The sequence below is a fragment of the Pseudoliparis swirei genome, chromosome 7 (genome assembly GCF_029220125.1).
Source record: "Pseudoliparis swirei isolate HS2019 ecotype Mariana Trench chromosome 7, NWPU_hadal_v1, whole genome shotgun sequence".
NCBI classification, from domain to species: Eukaryota; Metazoa; Chordata; class Actinopteri; order Perciformes; family Liparidae; genus Pseudoliparis; species Pseudoliparis swirei.
The window spans coordinates 6,700,921-6,717,907 of NC_079394.1; the positions used below are offsets into that span (position 1 = coordinate 6,700,921).

Genomic DNA, 16,987 nt, shown 5'->3' on the forward strand with positions numbered 1-16,987 from the left:
GTGACAGGAAATACTTCTATTCAAAAGATAACATTAAAATATTTCACTTTAGACATGTATTCTGCAGCTCCTATTTTATTCACATATTACACTACTTTTGTGCACATAAGAGTTTGGTGAAACAATTTCATGCTCAAAAGGTGTTTCAATTTGAGGTTTTAAGAATTTCAGAAATCTGACTGAAACTTTTATGTAACAAATGTATCCCTCTTGTACATAAAGCTGAGACTTTGCTAAAAGTTTTCCGATGAAACACTTTGGGGTAGAAGAAAGTTCATTAAAAGGGGAATTTAAGAAAATTGAGAAATTGGCCTTTGACCTCAGATTTTTAATAATAAGTAAAATACATGGAAATTTCTTAAAATCAAGCAATAACAATACACAAACATACACATACTTTGTTTGTTTCTGTGAAAATTGAATTATTTGATTTTTAATACATCGCTTTTATACAAATATACACTGGAATATACAAGATTATAGGATATTTGAACAGTGTTATTAGATCCTACATCATTCATGGACATATTCTTGTCAGTTCATATCAGGGGCTTGACCTCAAAATACCTTTGAATGAATTTATAAACATCATAAAATAAATCAGCTGGAACATGGCACAGTTTTATCGGCCAGTCAAACAAAAACTGTTGGTTGCGCTCCGTCAGCTGGAGTCCCGGCGTGAATGGGCAGTGGGAGGATCACAGGACAACATATATGAAGAGAGCCATGATGGCCGCACTGATCAGCCCGGAGATGGGAACCGTTACAAACCAGGCGATGAAGATGTTCCTGAACAGACGCCAGTCCACTGATTTCCTGGAGCGCAGCCATCCCACAGCCACCACGGATCCCACCTGTGTCGATTTAAAAGTCAGTTATGACTGTTGGGTTTATGAATATGCAATACTGGTTTTAACACATGCTTAAATTGGAGGCTACTTTTGATTACCATACTCCATCTGTTTAGAATTAGATTTCAGAGTTTTGAGTATTGTCACCTTGCAGTGGGTTGTGCTGACAGGAAGACCCACATTGGACGCCACAACAACTGTGAGTGCCGATGCAAGCTCAATGCTGAATCCACTAAGGAGGAAGAACATATGTTAGTACGCTTTGACTATCACACATATCAGTTTAGTTGTAGGATATAAATGTGTGGCATACCTGGAGGGTGTGATGGGTGTAAGGTCTTTTCCCATGGTCTGCATCACCCGACGTCCCCAGACCCAGAGTCCAACGCAGATGCCCACTCCACCGTAAAGGAGCAACCAAATGGGTATAGGTGCTTTGGACGCCACAGAGCCGCTTTCATACAGAAGCCAGAGAGCCACCAGTGGCCCAATCGCATTGCTGGTGATTTAAAAAAAAAGGCTTTTGTAATGACTCGGATGGAACACAACATACATAAATTCCGCAAGGGAAAACCACCTGTGCCTACCTGACATCGTTCCCGCCGTGAGCAAAGGAGCCAAAGCACGCGGTGAGTATCTGCAGGAACTGGAAAAGCAAGTTGACGGCTGGTTGGTCGACCTCCAGCTCATCCTCTTCCGGAGCGATGTCCACGCCAGCTTCCTGAGTCACGCTCTCTTCCTGAACTGCACTCCCATTGGTCACTGCCGAGCTGTAGCTGCTCTCACTGCCCACCCTCGGTCTTCCTTGCAGGTCACCATCCAGGTCCTTGTATTTAGGATCTCCTTGAATGCCATAAATAGCCATGGTGTAGGAGGTGTAGCTGTTGTTCCTCCTGATGGGTCGCTCCTCTGTATCACTGTCGCCAATGCAGTCCCCGACCTTAGCCACATGAAGCTTGTGTAGCAGGTCTTTGTAAAGGCCGGAGTCCTTGTGGATGGCGTGGGACTGTCCACTGTGAGGATCAGTGATCATCATGGGGCCAACAGTGCCATTTAGACCTATGCAAATAAAAGAATATTGTAATTTAATTCGTCAGAATTGCTTGTGGCTGTAGAACCAGTGAGGTCAAATATTTTGATATTTACCAAATCTAATTAAGCTCAAATTGGTTGATTCATTTCAAGCCATTTCCTTCTCACCATTGCTGAAATCCAAGTCTTTGGTTTCCATGTCATTGTCGTCCAAATCCGCTTCCTCTGAGCCTCCGAGTTTGAAAGCCACCATCTGACAGTTGGCTGACGGAGGGTGGCGTTGAGGGCCACGCGGGGTTGGGGTCGGCGGTGTTGGGGTCGGCTCTGCCGGCGCAGGTTTGCTGGAGTTCTTCTCCATTAATGGAGTTTCACAGGGAGCAGCAGCTGCTTCTCCTGAAGCACATGACAGTGTTCGATTGAGACCAAGCGACACACATTTCATATTTTAAAACCCTGTTTTCGTTATTTTTTCCGAGCTGCTCAAGGAGCAATTTCAGCCAAAATAACAATATTTTTCATTAACGAGCCAACGATAAGCATAACATTTGTGTCAGATAAAGACGAAAATGAACTCACGCTTGATTTTCTTCTTCAGGAACGGACAGACGACGAACCAAACGACCAAGGCTGTGAGCAAGGCACAGCCCAGCGCGATGCACAGTGTCACCCACCACGGCACTCTGTCAAAACCCAACACTGTTCACACAGGACAGGGACATGAGAGAGGACTTCAGATGAGGTGAAACAGAAACGTCACTGCTTCTCTCATTCATTCACAACTGATGCTGCTCCTTTATAGTGGTGAGAAAAATATCTGTTAGTAACCTACTCACACATTCCTATTCTGTTAAGCCTACTTTTAGAGACATTGTGTCATGTTATAGTTCCAACGGCCTGCTCCGATACATCAGTATGCTCTTACAGACATCAGTATCAGCATCAGCATCAGTAAGAGTACACACTGCTCCAAAGAGATAGTGTTCAAAAGAGTCTTGCAATCAAGTGATAATATATACAATGTACTCGGTAAACTCACTTTTCTTTCAATGCGTACACAGAATAGTTTAACTGTCGTTGCTGTAACTGCTAGAATTAGACGACTCAAGGAAGGTTAGTATAACTTTATATATTTTTTCCACACAGATACAACTTATCCAACACAACGAATAAGAAGCCATACGGTAAAAAAGTGGCTTTCATCATCAACATGTATGTGAAGCCATAAAAGCCCCAAACATGGTTTATTTACATAAAATACTGTATTTCTGTGTCAGAAACCAAATGTTGGCTGGAACATGTGTGTGTGTGTGTGTGTGTGTGTGTGTGCGTGGACTCTGCTGTATTACTCGGTAATATTGCATCGCAGGAGTTATGGTGTGTTATATCTCGTGACCCACACACACCGGCCTGCAGCCTTCAGTGAAGGGCCCAGGCCAGTTGACTTCTCGATAAGTTCAAATCCTGCAAATGAAACAAAAAGGAGTGGAAATCGTCCATTTAATATTTGTTTTCTTTCTCAAAGTCCCATTCAACTGGTTTTACTTTATTCTTGCTGTGTTTGGTGACGTCAGTGTTCTGCCATTCTGTCTTAAATAGAGCCTGAATGTTTTATCACTGATGTTATCTTAAAGAGAATAGTTCATCAGACACACATGCCAGGGTGGACGTGATATTGGTGAATGAAATAAGGTCTAAAATGGCAAAATTGATCTGCTGTTTTTTCAATCAAATGTTTCTTCCTTGTTTGTCACCTACTTTGTCCTAAGAGGACTGTCATCAACTCTCCTCTGTGTCTCCTGAGACATTTACTCAGACCTCATGTTGCTCCAGGGATGTCAACAGCTGCTGTGCGAATCAAAAGAAGCATTGGTGTAGCGTGTGGACGTGGTACTCACTGGGTGCTCCTGTAAACATGATGGAGAAGAGGTTGACGCCCATCGTGATGGCGTAGAAGATGGGAAGAGCTCTAAGGCCATTGGGTACAGGGTCAGCCTGTGGAGATCAATGTATGAGCGCAGGAGTTGTTGGCAGTTGCAAAAAAGTTACATTTCCCCTCTAAACTCTTTTGGTTGGGTCTCAACTGGATTAAACTACAGTATGCAACAGTATGTACACGCAGTATGTGCCCGAGCACTGACTGATCATTAATAAACATGTAATAACATTGTATATAATAATATATCAGTCTTCTGCAGAATATGAACTTTCATTTGTAATCACTTTGAATACATTATGATAATAGTGCTAATGCACTTATATGCATGTGTCTTTTTGAAGGAAGGCCTTTCACTAGAGTATTTTCATATTACCACCAATGATGACTTCATATAACATGTATCAACCATGTACACTGGCCAGTGTGACAGTAACGTTGGACTTACCTTGTTCAGAATGAATTTGCGAACAAAATAAAAGAGGATTGCTGACATGATGCCTGACAGCACAGGCGACAGGAACCAGGATACCACTTTGGATCGGAAAGACATTTGAAATTACATTTATTATTGAGCTTTTTATAGCGACACTTGTATTTCACATTAAACAGATGTAGGCGACAACCACATATATTCACCAATGCGCAGTAACTCCATCCATTTGACCCCTTGGTGACCTCTGGCTACCATGGAGAAGCCAATTGTGGCTCCAACAATGCAGTGGGTTCCAGAAATGGGGAGCTTCAGGAAAGATGCAGCCAGCTGCCACACAGCAGAGCCTGTGGGACAAAAACATGAGCAAGGCCTGTACTCACAATCTGAAAATAAAAATGTCTTGTATGTGCTTTGCTTTATTTTCATTACACCATTCCAGCAAGTGAAAAAAGGAATTTCTCACACAAATATGAGTGCTTACCACACATTGCACTTATCGATCCCGCCATCAGGACTTCTTCAGAGCCGTTGTACATCTGGACGTCAATGATGCCATTTCGGATGGTCTCGCTGACTTTGGCCCCCAGCAGCACAGAGCCCACCGTCTCAAAGATAGAAGCCAGGATGCAGGCCTGACGCAAGGTGACCACTCCGGAGCCCACTGCAGTGCCGAAGGAGTTGGCCACATCATTGGCCCCCACGGAGAAAGCCAGGATGAAGGCGATGACGAAGCCTAACACCAGCAGCCACAAGTAGCCCGTCATGGCGGTCTGAGAGGCCACGACGACTGTAGTGGCAGCAGCCAGGGTTGCTAGTGTCGTTACATCCATCACTACTTAATATTCAATTTAATTCAAATAATTAGAGTTAAACCAAGCCAATAGATTGTGGTTTAATGGTGACGTATGAGGTAATATGTGTTTATAAATAAATTTCTACCACAAAAACGGATTTCCCTCAGTTCCTTTCCCCTTAGTTTAGTTCCAATGGTACTAATGGGAAGAAATCAAAATGTATTGCTAGCTAGGTATGTAGGGTCTGTCTGTTGGTTTCGTCATAAAATGACAACTTATAGAGACGAGAGAGACATCCATTGTGAAGGCGAGCCGCTGATGGTACACACTGCAAAAGCACATAAAATACATAAGTTAGAGGTTAATATTCCTTATTTACTGGTTAAAAAGAAGTTACATATTAACACGCCCAAAAATAGCTGACAAGCCCAAATAGCATACATCATTTTGTTCTGCAGGCATGATTTACTCTGTTGTGACAAAGGGAAGTGGTTATGAGAAAGTGTTTTATGTAAAGCCACATTAAGGCATCACATTGCTAGAGCACAACATTGTTGTAGTTATCAACCTGAACAGGAGGCTATAGAGGTCAATCATGACATGAGATGAAGCGGGCTGGGAATGTATTTGTTTGACAAAACAGAAGGCTAAATTATACAAAGTACAATTTGCACATGAATTGATTTCCCACTATAGACTAAATAACAGTACGGGTTGTTGAAGTAAATCTGGTACCCATTGTTAATAGTATCTGCATCCTTTAACTGATGTTGGGCATAGGTCTGGAGTAGTAGTAACAGTGTATGATTTTCGAAGATATGCTGTTATCAAAATATAGCTAATATGTAAATCCAATGAAATCCGTGTGTTATGAAATCTAATGCATTCATTATTTGACTTAATGACTTAATGTATAAATGTGTCCGTGTAGCAACAATAACCAGGTACACAATGGTGTGTGGCATAATTATAGCAGCTTCTAAAATGTCAGGTGCGTTGTGAAATCACAAATAATTCCACTTCAAAACTTGAAAAAGCTGCAAATAATTGGCGTATTTCTTCATTTTGAAATAAACTCAGCGCCTATATAAAATCGCGGTATGCTAATCTTCTACGCTGATATTGCATAATTCAAAATGTAGCGACAGTACAGGAGAGAAACAGAAGAATACATGCGAGAGAAAATAAAGTAAAGATATACTTACAGGTGAGACCAGGGGGAAAGTTTTCCGCTGCGTGTTTTGGTCCAACGCGCTTGGCGTGAGTGTGTGAGCATGTGAGAAGCGGCTCGCGTACAGGGGAAGGATGGCGCAGTCTGTAACGTGTGCAGGCTCCTCTCGGAGGCTGGTTTATATATTGACCTGGTTGAGTACACGCCTTTCAGAACCGGTCATGAGACCGCTGTTGCCTCGAGCTAATGTTTAGCTTATCTGTTGGCAGGGAGAACATAATTATTGTTGTCCTTTGATTATGTTGTTTGACTCCTTATGAGCCGAAAATCCAAATGTGTGTTTTTCCTCACCACCATAATATGGAGCCACACACACACGTCTATTGTTTTTGCTTAAATATATCGTCTTGTTCCGAGAGAAACTATATTTCAGGCGACAGTGTGTTGATGGTAATCAAGGTTTATTATTGTAATATTCACAAAATATTCCTGGATACTATGTATAGTTCCACTTATTTTGTGTAAATACAGATAATCTGGAGGTGCAGCTTTTAGACTGACGACCCACACTGGCCTCTACTCTGATGCCACCTGTTGGCCAAACCTTATATTATACGGTTATGCAAAAGGAGTCAATCTTTTTATTGTATTTGGAAACAAATAACATCAACAATATACTGTACATACATACATTTGGCTATTATTGATGTTATACACTCGTTTTGTTATTTTTCGGCCATCTCTCTCTCACCAGGTGAGGATGTCAATTATTAAAGAATTCTCACCACAGAAAAATATACTCTGCCGCATTATGATCACACTGTGTGTAGATTGGAGAACCACCTGCACTATGGTTTGCTCATTTAGCAAGTGTATCTAAGCAGTATGTGAAACAACAATCTCAAACTATGTTACTGATTTACCTGTCACTTTACGGAAAAACTCCACAAGACTGTCAGCAACATCAAGATCAGCAGAATTTACTCTTTTTTGAAATGCTACACTGCCTCCAAATCTGCTGATGGGTTCCTCTTTATTAATCATTTGTTCAGTTCCTGTTGGGATTATGCAGTTGGGCTTTGTGACATCTGACAGGGCCACCCGTGTGCACACATGCTACCCGTGTGGAATAGTTTGACCTCTCCAAACAAGTGCAAAGGAAGTGACTTACAACTCTCCTGAGCAGAAATGTGAAGGTGGCCGACGCAGTGGCACACTTTGACCTGCACCACCACAGGCTATGTATATCTGCTTCTGATGAAGGAAAAAGTTTTAATGTTGGAGAAATTGTTTTAAAGTTGTCTGTAGCATTTCTCCACGTGGCACATATCTTAACATCTATTTAGATTATCAAGTAGACATTTATGTTATGACTTGTTCTATGTTTTTTAAGATACAAATAATATCCCTAGACTCATCCCTGCCAGATCTGACATAACAAGTATACACAAATACAAACAAGATACTGTAAAGTGAGAAACATACACACAAGGGTCACATTAAATATACATTGCACTCTCTATGGGCACGCCCACAAATAGTTGTACATACGCAGTTACCATATACCTACAACACACTCAGAGTGTTACATACATCGCTTAATGCAATGCTAAAAAATGCTGCAATCAGCAACGAACATTGTTTATGAATGTCCCTTATCCATTATTTATATATATATATATATATATATAATGTCTTTTAAATAATTTTCGTTTTTAGGCGGTTTCTTTCGTTGCTTTGAATAAGCTTGAAATGATGCATTTTAATACACGGGGCTCCATGTGCTTTTGAAATCAAGCAAAACACCAGATAATCAAAACTGAATAATTATTCAAGACATTATTTGATTGCAAGGTATCAGATATAGAAAACTTGATTATGATAACAACTTTTCTATGAATAAAAACTTTTACAATTTGTAAACGCCTGCTTGTTTTAAATACATGTTGACATGTTTGGGCTTTTTTGTATAGTTAAATGAATATCAAACACATCAAGGTTACTTTTTATTGACAAAATAAAATGTGCAAAGTCATTACGGCAGTTTTTCCAATTGAATGGGATTTTGTTCAGTCTTTAAGTGCCCCCCCCCCCCTACCCCCCCCCCCACCTCATTGCTGGTGTAGGTTGAATAAAGATGCCAGCTTGTGGTTCGAGAACACCCAGCAGTCTGAAACCAAACAATCATCAATTAAACAATGATCCCAGAAGGCTATCTTTGATCATTTAAATAAATAGGTTGACCAAGAACCTGGAAAACAAATGAAACACTCCTTCCCAACAGAAACACAGTCATTCCACACAATCATGTTCTCATGAGATTAGAGCTGCAATTTAAATTATTTACAAAATGCTTCGTGCCGTGTTGACAGTGATCTAACTTTTCACAGACCAGACAAAGTGCAAGAACTTTCCCAGAGCTCTTCTGTTCAGTGGTGCATCCGTAATTACTACTGCCACAGTTCAATTGAGTTAAATGTTGTTTTCTGTCATGTTTGAGGTATTCGGAATTGTAATTATCTTTTATTGTTACCTCAAACAACAATGTGCATTTGTGTTGCAGCAGCTTGAGAAGTATTTTCTCTGAACATTCTCATGGCCATGTTGTTCTATATCATTCGAACTCCCACTTGCACACATTTCATTCATCTCTTACATGAGATATACATCTATAACTGTGGCATAGTTAATACTTCAAATTCAGGATGTAACTATAATCAAATATACGTATCTAAATGTCTTCAGAAATTAAAGTTACGGTTATAATGGTACACAAATAACTACTCATATAAACTCAGAGAATTATACCATATATTATTTTTTGTTTATCAATGCCAGATGCATTAACTCGATATTTTTGACGAGAAACAAATTCAATGTATGTTAAATAAGAAAATAAGAAGTGGATTATGAATAAAGAGGGTCATGTGGGTGTTAAAATCTGTCATGGAGTCGCCTCCTAGTGTTCAGCAAAGAGTGTTCTCTCACGTTTTTTAAATGTCTCTCTGTCAAGAGAGTTTTCTCACTCAACGAGTTGACCTGCCGAGTTGTGGTTTTAGTTGTCTGTTGCTCTTCATCGTGCAACATGAGATCATGTGTCATGTTGCATGAACCTCAGCGCCTCTAGATGGCATCAATGCCCCTGTTCAGGTTACGTGGGATAAAGAATATTGTCCATGTGGAAATAAGTCTCAACACTTAATGAGGAAAAGTAATAACCAGCAGTTTGGTCTTCTGTTTGAATGGAATCACGTTAAGGTCCGTTTGAGGTCGACGTTATGTTATTGTTCACGTTGTAAGAGCTTTTGTCCACACGTCTTAACTTAAACCACCAGTGGCATTTGCTTTCTTTCACACTTGTAATTGTTTACCTGAACTGTTTTATTGTTACAACACTCTGAATTCAAACTTTCACTTATTCTACTTCCTGATTTACAAAAATGTTTCCAGTGTGTTCGACCTGTCAGAACATTTAGGTAATTTCCACTTATTTAAAATGGCCGTATCTGTAATTTTAAAGACAGAAGCAATTTTTTAATGTGGCTTATCATATTGAAAGTTAGGCAAGATAGGACATGCAAATAAGTAACTGAAGAGCTTGGCTGGTTCTCATGCTCAGGCCTATATTAGCCCAACCCTTCCTTCCCCTCTTCCCTCCCTCCTATCCCTTGCCAAACAGGATATGTAGGATCTTACAAAGTCATTTTCTCAGGAGACAGGAATGTCAGAACACAAGGCCTGGTGCCTGCTGGAACATGCACCTTACATTCCCTCAAACTTCCCAGGAAAAGTCCCAAAAGTGTTGCTCATACATCCATTTAATTTACACTCGATGTGTGGCAACAGCTCTCCGTGTAAATGCTATGTATGTGCCGGACGTGTTGTAGACGCACTGACTCACAACTGAAATGATGTGGTCTGGTACGCCACCCTTCCCAGTTATTATGGGGCGTTTTTCTTGTTCATGAACTTAAAGTTAAAAAGGAGATTTATTAAATTTGCGAAATCCGTAGCTTCTCCCTCCAAGGAGTCTAACAAAAATATGAAAGTCTCCGTTTGTCATTCAGTTGTTGTTATTTACAAACGAGAAAACACACAATGCTATTAAAGAATTTTTTTAATTTTTAAAAATCTCCTTTGTGTACAGCTGATAAGCATATTATACAGCAGATAGGCGAGTCATTCAGACGATAAGGAACCCAAGTGTTATCAGAACATAAATATAATACAATGAAATTGAGTCATTCAGACGGCATTAAAAAAAACGACACAAAAACGAAGAAATGTTAAGGATTGGCTGATTTTTCAATCAACCCATATCACCATCAACAGTATCTCAAGTATTCAGATGCTATCGACAAGCGGAAATGTAACACAACACGGACATCACAATTATTGTTACATTCATCTGCATCAGTGCGTACATTTGGACACACAGAGGTCCAAAGGGACAGCACTGAATCTGCTAGCTCGCCCACACAACACGAGCACGGGCATTTCCATTGCTCGACAAGCAGAGCTGCACACAGGGAAAAGTAAAAAGTCACAGTTTCTTCTCATATCAGAGGTCGTTTCTGATTTAATTGACAGACCAGCGGCTGGAAGTCGGCGATGAGCTGCCGATGGACTCTTTGTGGGACTGATTTGGGCTGTGGCTGTAAGTGGGGGAGTGAGTGACACTTGGGCTGCTGGGGGGTGTGGAAGAGCAGGAGGAAGACTTGGATATAATCTGCAGCCATTTGTCTCCCAAAGCCTTGGTGAAGTGGTCATCGACGGACACGCTGATGGAGAGCTGCTGGGAGCGAGCTTTCTGGTAGTTCACTCCGAGGCTCCTCTGAAAATGCTCCTCAACACCGTGGTCATAGTTGCATCTGGAAATCACTGGAAAAGCAAAGGAATGAATAACAAGGTCAAATACACACCTGGGTGAGTCAGGGAAAGTGAATGGATTAGGGAGTGACTGTCTGGGGCATGAGCTCAGTCACAAGGTTGTGAAACTGACCTGATGAGGGGCTCCTGTGGATCTCAGATCTGCAGGAGGGGTTCCTTGATGAGGAGACGCAAGTGATCACAGAAGGACGCATCTGAAAAAGAAGATGGGCCATTCATTAAATCCAAAGACACAATTTAGTTCTGCATTTATAACACGCCGTCTCTGCTTTTCGTTTTCTCTTCATCCCTGAAAATTCTTTCTATCATCTAAACCGGGCTGTGCACTTCAACACATGATAACAAAATAGCTGTACAAAGTTCAATTTGTACACAGAATCGTTTTAAAAACGAATAAACGGGTTTGGTTTGTCCATAAAAGTTAGATTATCCCGGATGCGGTGCCATGTTCAGGTCAAAGGGAGAGCGGTCTGTTCGGTCTTGTTGATGGAGTTGATGGAATTCTTCCCTCCATTGCTCACATTTTCTTCCTGAATCTAGCTGGATTGCATAGTTCGGACAAGTTTAGGCCTGTTAACACTCTTGGAAGTAGAATTCCTGTGCACTTTTATTCACCGACGACAGATGGGAGATGTACCACTGCTGTGGGTAGCCTGGAGCTACACCGACACTACAGAGGAACTGCAACTTTTCATAAGTTACGACAGCCCAAATATCCATGACCTTTGAGAGAAGCACATCGAGGACACGAGCATCACCTGTTTTGATTAAATTACCTGGATTTGAGTGGGAGCAGAGCTTTTAGTCTTTCCCTCTGTGCTTTCAGGGTCTTTTCTTGGTTTTTTGATGAGGGCGAGTGGCTCATCCATGACTGGTGCGTAGTACATGTGGGTGGGCAGAGGGCTGGGCGTTGGACTCCAGGTAGACGTGGGACTCTGTGGCCGGTTGAACACTGCTGGTGCTGCTCTCTGGGACACTTTGCCACTGCTTCTGCTCAGGGCCCGCTCTCGCCTGAAACATTTGTTCATTAGGAAATGTTACATCTCTTTGACACCATTTAAATTTGTAGTTCTAATATTTTGTAAACATGAATAAACCAACCTTTCCTCCAATGTGAGACCTCTCTCGTGGCTTCGCTTGCGTTTGACTGGAAACACTGTGGGGACTCGAACCCGATCATTTGCAATATGTCTGTATCTGTCTTCGCTCCTCAGATGGGGCTGGCCTGAAAAAAATAAAATTAAAGTGCAGAATTAGAATAAGAGGCGTTAAACTGTGTTGTGGCTATGGTTTAATTGCCAGGAAAAAGTGTGAAAAACAAAAGGACATTTACTGGCAATGATGATTTTACTCCAGGTGACATGGTGATGAGTAACTGCTTTGATCCATGACATAAACCTGCATGACAACTACTATTCGTGGGAAAATGTTTTTTTTTTTTGGCCACCGTTAATTGTAAACTCAGTTAAGTTGTAGAACTCGTACTACCAGATCAGGGAGAGGTACAACAGTCACAGCTGATTCAGTGCTAACGGTAAATGTTGTTTTTCTGCATGATATTGGCATTGAGCCCTATCATCACACAGCTAAAAGGGCACAATCAACAGGTTTTGTTTGGATGAGGTGCCGCACATCTTAGCGTTGAGTCTTTAAGGACCCTGATTTGGGCGGCACCCATTTATGAAAGGGCTATCAAAGTGAACACACACACTGGATTTTTGCTACACAAGTTGAAACACATTAACCAGAAGCTGATGATGTCACTGACATGTTGAATAGGAGAAATGCATTGAACACTCAAGATTGCAAGTTAAACCCACAACATTATTTTCATTAAGGATGGATCATCATTTATTAAATTCAATCCAAGCAACAGGAGTAGCCAGGAATCATTTTAATTACATTGGCTCTTGTGGTTCCTGTCTCACAACAGTAAGCTCACATTTTAAAAACTCATGCATATCCAGTCAAAATAAAACACACTGTTGGAAATTGTAAAGGCATTATAATTATACTGTGGCCTATTGTTTGACTATATGCTCATTGCACTTTAAAACCCACACTGATGTGAGAGTCCATGAATTGTATTCAAATCAACCCATCAGTGCTTCAAATAAGTCACAATAACATCTATTGAAATCAAACAGTGAGATGATTATGTGTTTAGAATGGCAAAACAATGAAAGCTGTCCCCCGTCTACACACGTCAAGTACTCCAATCCACATTTCCTACTGACTTCACAGAGGGTGCTATTGTAGAGGGGCAGGTACAACCACACCTATGCTGATTTTCTAGTGCCTCGGGCATGGATATTTATTCCCTACTAGTATAGGGAATATATACTGCCTGACCTTCTGCTTTGCTGTGTTTACAGAAACAGAGAATAGTAACACAATTTACAGATGAGTTCAATCTTGAAAACCTTGAGAGTCTGAATCATGATTCCTTTATTCTTTACTTTAAATAGATTCCCTTTATGAAATCCACTTGTGTTTTATTTTTGAGAAAGAGACTGTATTATAAAATACAAAAGGCATATTTCACCTACAAGTTGAATGTATAGCTGTTAGTGTTCGATGTGACTGCCATCATCTAATTCTTTGTATTTGAAAACGTATCTACATTAATAACATGTCAAGAACAAAGGTATAAGTGCCACTGCAATGAACACATATGGGTTTGAAATGACACAATTTAAACACATAAACTAAAAGTGATATACGCTCAAATGTTAAAGCATAACCACATCAACTTGATTCCACTGATCAAGGTAACACAAGTATTCAATCATGCAACATAAGGCAAAACAAGAACCATGGGAACCATGCTCACCTTCTAAAATGTAGACCTTGAAGCCACTGCTCATTCTGGTAATGTATTGGAAATTAGCCACCGCCATGTCGCCTTGTCTTTGTCTGAGTGAAGCGAAATAGCGAGGAGCAACTTGTCTGCTGCAGCTCAGAGGACACAATGAGCCTCAGTTGCAGATTGTATTGGAAAGGTAATGAGATGCTGCGTCTGAGCTCCGACAGGTAAAGTATCAGGTGAGTGCAGATAGGTGCAGTGGCTTCCCTGTGACTCATTCCTTGCATTCAGATTGGCTGCTGCAGAAGCCAATCAAAAGCCCTCATTCACCCGGGCTTGTTATTGTTCTGCATGCAGAATGAGCTCACAGGTATTTCAGTTTAAAAAGGAACGTGCAGTTGCTAAACGTCCCGCTATACCACAGCATCCACACTGATTAAAGAAGCGTTTGCGTTATTCAATACTTTCTTTTGGTACAAGAACACACCTCTTTTAGTCATTAATCACCCTGTCACAGAGCTTTTTTAGATTTCTCCCGAAGTGTGCCTTTCGTTTCCCTGCATGGAATCACCACCTGTCCTCCCCCCCCCCCCCCCCCCCTGATCTGCAATCTCACCAAACAGCATTTTTTCAAGCTCTTAGACCACCGAAGCTCCAGTCATTCCACTGGCGTGCCCGTACACGCAAGCAGCTGTACTGTGAGCCCGCCTCACCAGTAATCCAACGGCTTTTGTTGATGGCCAGACAAAGACTCCTAAATCCTGAGAATGACGCTACCATGAGAACAATCTCGCCTGAGGAGTTTGGCCCCTCGGAGTCTTCGGAGGCCCCTCGCTCAGACACTCTGTGGCATAGGGAGTCATCTGAAGGGAAATCATTAAGAGTGTCATTAATATGTTGATATATGCCAACATATCAAAATCATGTTTGGTATCGGCCTATGTGGACGTTAGTGCATTATAATCAATACAAATGATCCTCTGCCCTGGTATACATTAGCCTCTTTCGATGCATTTAATACTGATTGCCCTCACAGGGAGACAGCAGCTGCTAAAGAAGGGCTGCCCATATAAAGGGTTTAATGTGAGTACGTACATGACATGTGTCGTATTGAACTCAGTTGAAGCTCCACACTGCCCCCCTACGTCAGTGCACTGCAACAACATGCCATCAAAACCCACACTGGGTTACTGCATAGCATTAAAAACATCAGGAAAAACGTGTTGTCTACTGTTTCATATTCCTAATCTTGAAAAACATGTTTTCTCACTGACCCATTCCATGCAGTGTTTCTATTTTTTTAAATGCAAGGAATCTGGGTTTAAAATGCATCGAATCTCTTTGACGGGTTTTCTAGTTTTGCAGCATTCATTTTCCTTATGTATGGCTCAAAGGTCTAGCATATGAAGTGTAGGCCAGGACACAGCGACATCTAATTTAAAATGGCCTTTTGACACACAATTTGAAACTTGCATCGTGCCATCGTGTGATTTGGATAAAATTGAAAATGAATTGTGCAGCCCAGAGAGATGATTATCATAATGCAGTAAATAGAACCCTGTTTCGAGAATAGTCCTACTTTTAGTTCATTCATTTGAATATCAGTGTTAACTATTGGTGTATTCTTAGTATATTTTGTTTCAATACACAGGTAATAGTTATGCGCTCTGTCTGAAGCAGCTGTTAAAACAAGATAATGCAAATCTCCCATAAAAGAAACTGCAATTGCTCCATGATCTTCAAGACTCAAGTGTTTACACTGCAACAACTATGTGAAGCAGGAAGTTGCTCAAAATTAATATCAGTTCTCCGTTAATAATTCAGTGTATAGTGGTGCAAAACAAGATAGAGAAAAGTTATAATGGAAGAAAGAGTATATTTATAATGTAAACAAATGTATTTTGAAGTATGGTCCCTCAGGCATTTCAGTGCTCAAAACACTGGACATGTTGCCAAATTAAGATATGAAGTTATAATGGAAACATTTGAAATGATGTCGAAGAAAAGAGACATATAGACTGAACTACCAGGTTCCTCTTCTTCCGTTTAGTGCTACTAATGCGGCATTTGCAAGATTCCACCGCACCCGCAGAGAAACAAGCAAGCCGTCAATCGCTTGTGAATTCCAATTGAACTGTCAGAGTATCGGCAGTTGATCAAATATTCATCAATACTCGGTTACTTTACTTATTTCTCTGCAAAACATTTTCAGAAACATGTTAGAGTACTGTTTGGCTGTGAAATGATATTATCCGTCTGCCATGTAGTAGGTCTGTTGACAGCAGGGACAATAGCCCAGTGCTAACACTCTCATTGTACAGCTGAACAGTGACACTAAATGAGGTATCTGAGGTGAGAAATAAACAATGCAGTAACATCATCTTGTATCAAAGAAAAAAAATAACATAGTGTTACCTGCAAAATGCCTCTCATCACTGATGAACAATGGTGAACTGTTCTGTTCCTAATATCTCTTTTGACTATTGTGCGTAACAAACGTGGGTAAGGCCTCCTCTTGCTCTCAGTCCCTAACGTCCATTTGGAAATGGGAAAAATAGGTTTTAAGTTTGCTGCTCCTGCGGCTTGGAATTTGCTGCAGACTGACCTGGGTCTCCGGGAACCGGTCTCTTTAGGTGTTTTTTAAAATAGATTGAAAGAATTGGAGGGAAATTCATCTAGTTGTAAATGTTTTCTATGACAGAGGTATATGTTCCCGTGTAAGCTGGGTTGTGTTGACTTGAGTCTTAGTTTTGGTTTTATTTCATGCTGTGATTTTGTTTTTTATATTGTCTGTCACTGTTTTATGTTATATTGTCTGAAACTTTGTGTGACGTGCTACTGCTACTGTCTTGGCCAGGACACTCTTGTAAAGGAGATTTTTAATCTCAATGAGGCATTTCCTGGTTAAATAAATTTAAAATAAAAAATAAAAAACAATAGAACCAAAAGAACATCACTTTTCCGTATGAGTAAATAATTCCTTTGTGGCCTTGGTATACGGTGGACTCAAAATAATCTGGAGACCTGAGAGTGGAAAAACAACCATGATCACACTATAGCCATGATGACATTGT

General features: G+C 40.7%; 2 protein-coding genes across 2 annotated transcripts; both read right to left on the bottom strand.

The window, feature by feature from the left end:
• Positions 1 to 357: 357 nt before the first annotated feature.
• Positions 358 to 6,344, bottom strand: slc20a1a (solute carrier family 20 member 1a). The gene is made up of 11 exons (XM_056418992.1): positions 6,252 to 6,344; positions 4,734 to 5,374; positions 4,456 to 4,596; positions 4,265 to 4,350; positions 3,779 to 3,875; positions 2,460 to 2,579; positions 2,052 to 2,276; positions 1,439 to 1,910; positions 1,165 to 1,350; positions 999 to 1,083; positions 358 to 854 (listed from the first exon to the last, which is right to left on the bottom strand). The coding sequence occupies exons 2-11, from the start codon at positions 5,080 to 5,082 to the stop codon at positions 699 to 701; spliced, it is 1,917 nt and encodes a 638-aa protein (XP_056274967.1). The 5' UTR covers positions 5,083 to 5,374; positions 6,252 to 6,344; the 3' UTR covers positions 358 to 698.
• A 3,972-nt stretch (positions 6,345 to 10,316) lies between these two features.
• vgll4l (vestigial like 4 like) lies at positions 10,317 to 14,173 on the bottom strand. The gene is made up of 5 exons (XM_056419833.1): positions 13,941 to 14,173; positions 12,209 to 12,332; positions 11,884 to 12,118; positions 11,220 to 11,301; positions 10,317 to 11,098 (listed from the first exon to the last, which is right to left on the bottom strand). The coding sequence occupies exons 1-5, from the start codon at positions 14,005 to 14,007 to the stop codon at positions 10,797 to 10,799; spliced, it is 810 nt and encodes a 269-aa protein (XP_056275808.1). The 5' UTR covers positions 14,008 to 14,173; the 3' UTR covers positions 10,317 to 10,796.
• Positions 14,174 to 16,987: the final 2,814 nt, after the last annotated feature.

What these genes read in the sequence shown, in the direction of transcription:
- slc20a1a (XM_056418992.1), bottom strand. Translation starts at nt 5,082, where the DNA reads ATGGATGTAACGACACTAGCAACCCTGGCTGCTGCCACTACAGTCGTC. An exon ending in GATGGAGTTACTGCGCATTG is followed by an intron (nt 4,351 to 4,455) that starts GTGAATATATGT and finishes TCCGATCCAAAG; the next exon opens with TGGTATCCTGGTTCCTGTCG. An exon ending in AGACTTGGATTTCAGCAATG is followed by an intron (nt 1,911 to 2,051) that starts GTGAGAAGGAAA and finishes TTATTTGCATAG; the next exon opens with GTCTAAATGGCACTGTTGGC.
- vgll4l (XM_056419833.1), bottom strand. Translation starts at nt 14,007, where the DNA reads ATGGCGGTGGCTAATTTCCAATACATTACCAGAATGAGCAGTGGCTTC. An exon ending in CAAGGTCTACATTTTAGAAG is followed by an intron (nt 12,333 to 13,940) that starts GTGAGCATGGTT and finishes TATTTTTTTCAG; the next exon opens with GCCAGCCCCATCTGAGGAGC. An exon ending in CTGCTCCCACTCAAATCCAG is followed by an intron (nt 11,302 to 11,883) that starts GTAATTTAATCA and finishes CTTCTTTTTCAG; the next exon opens with ATGCGTCCTTCTGTGATCAC.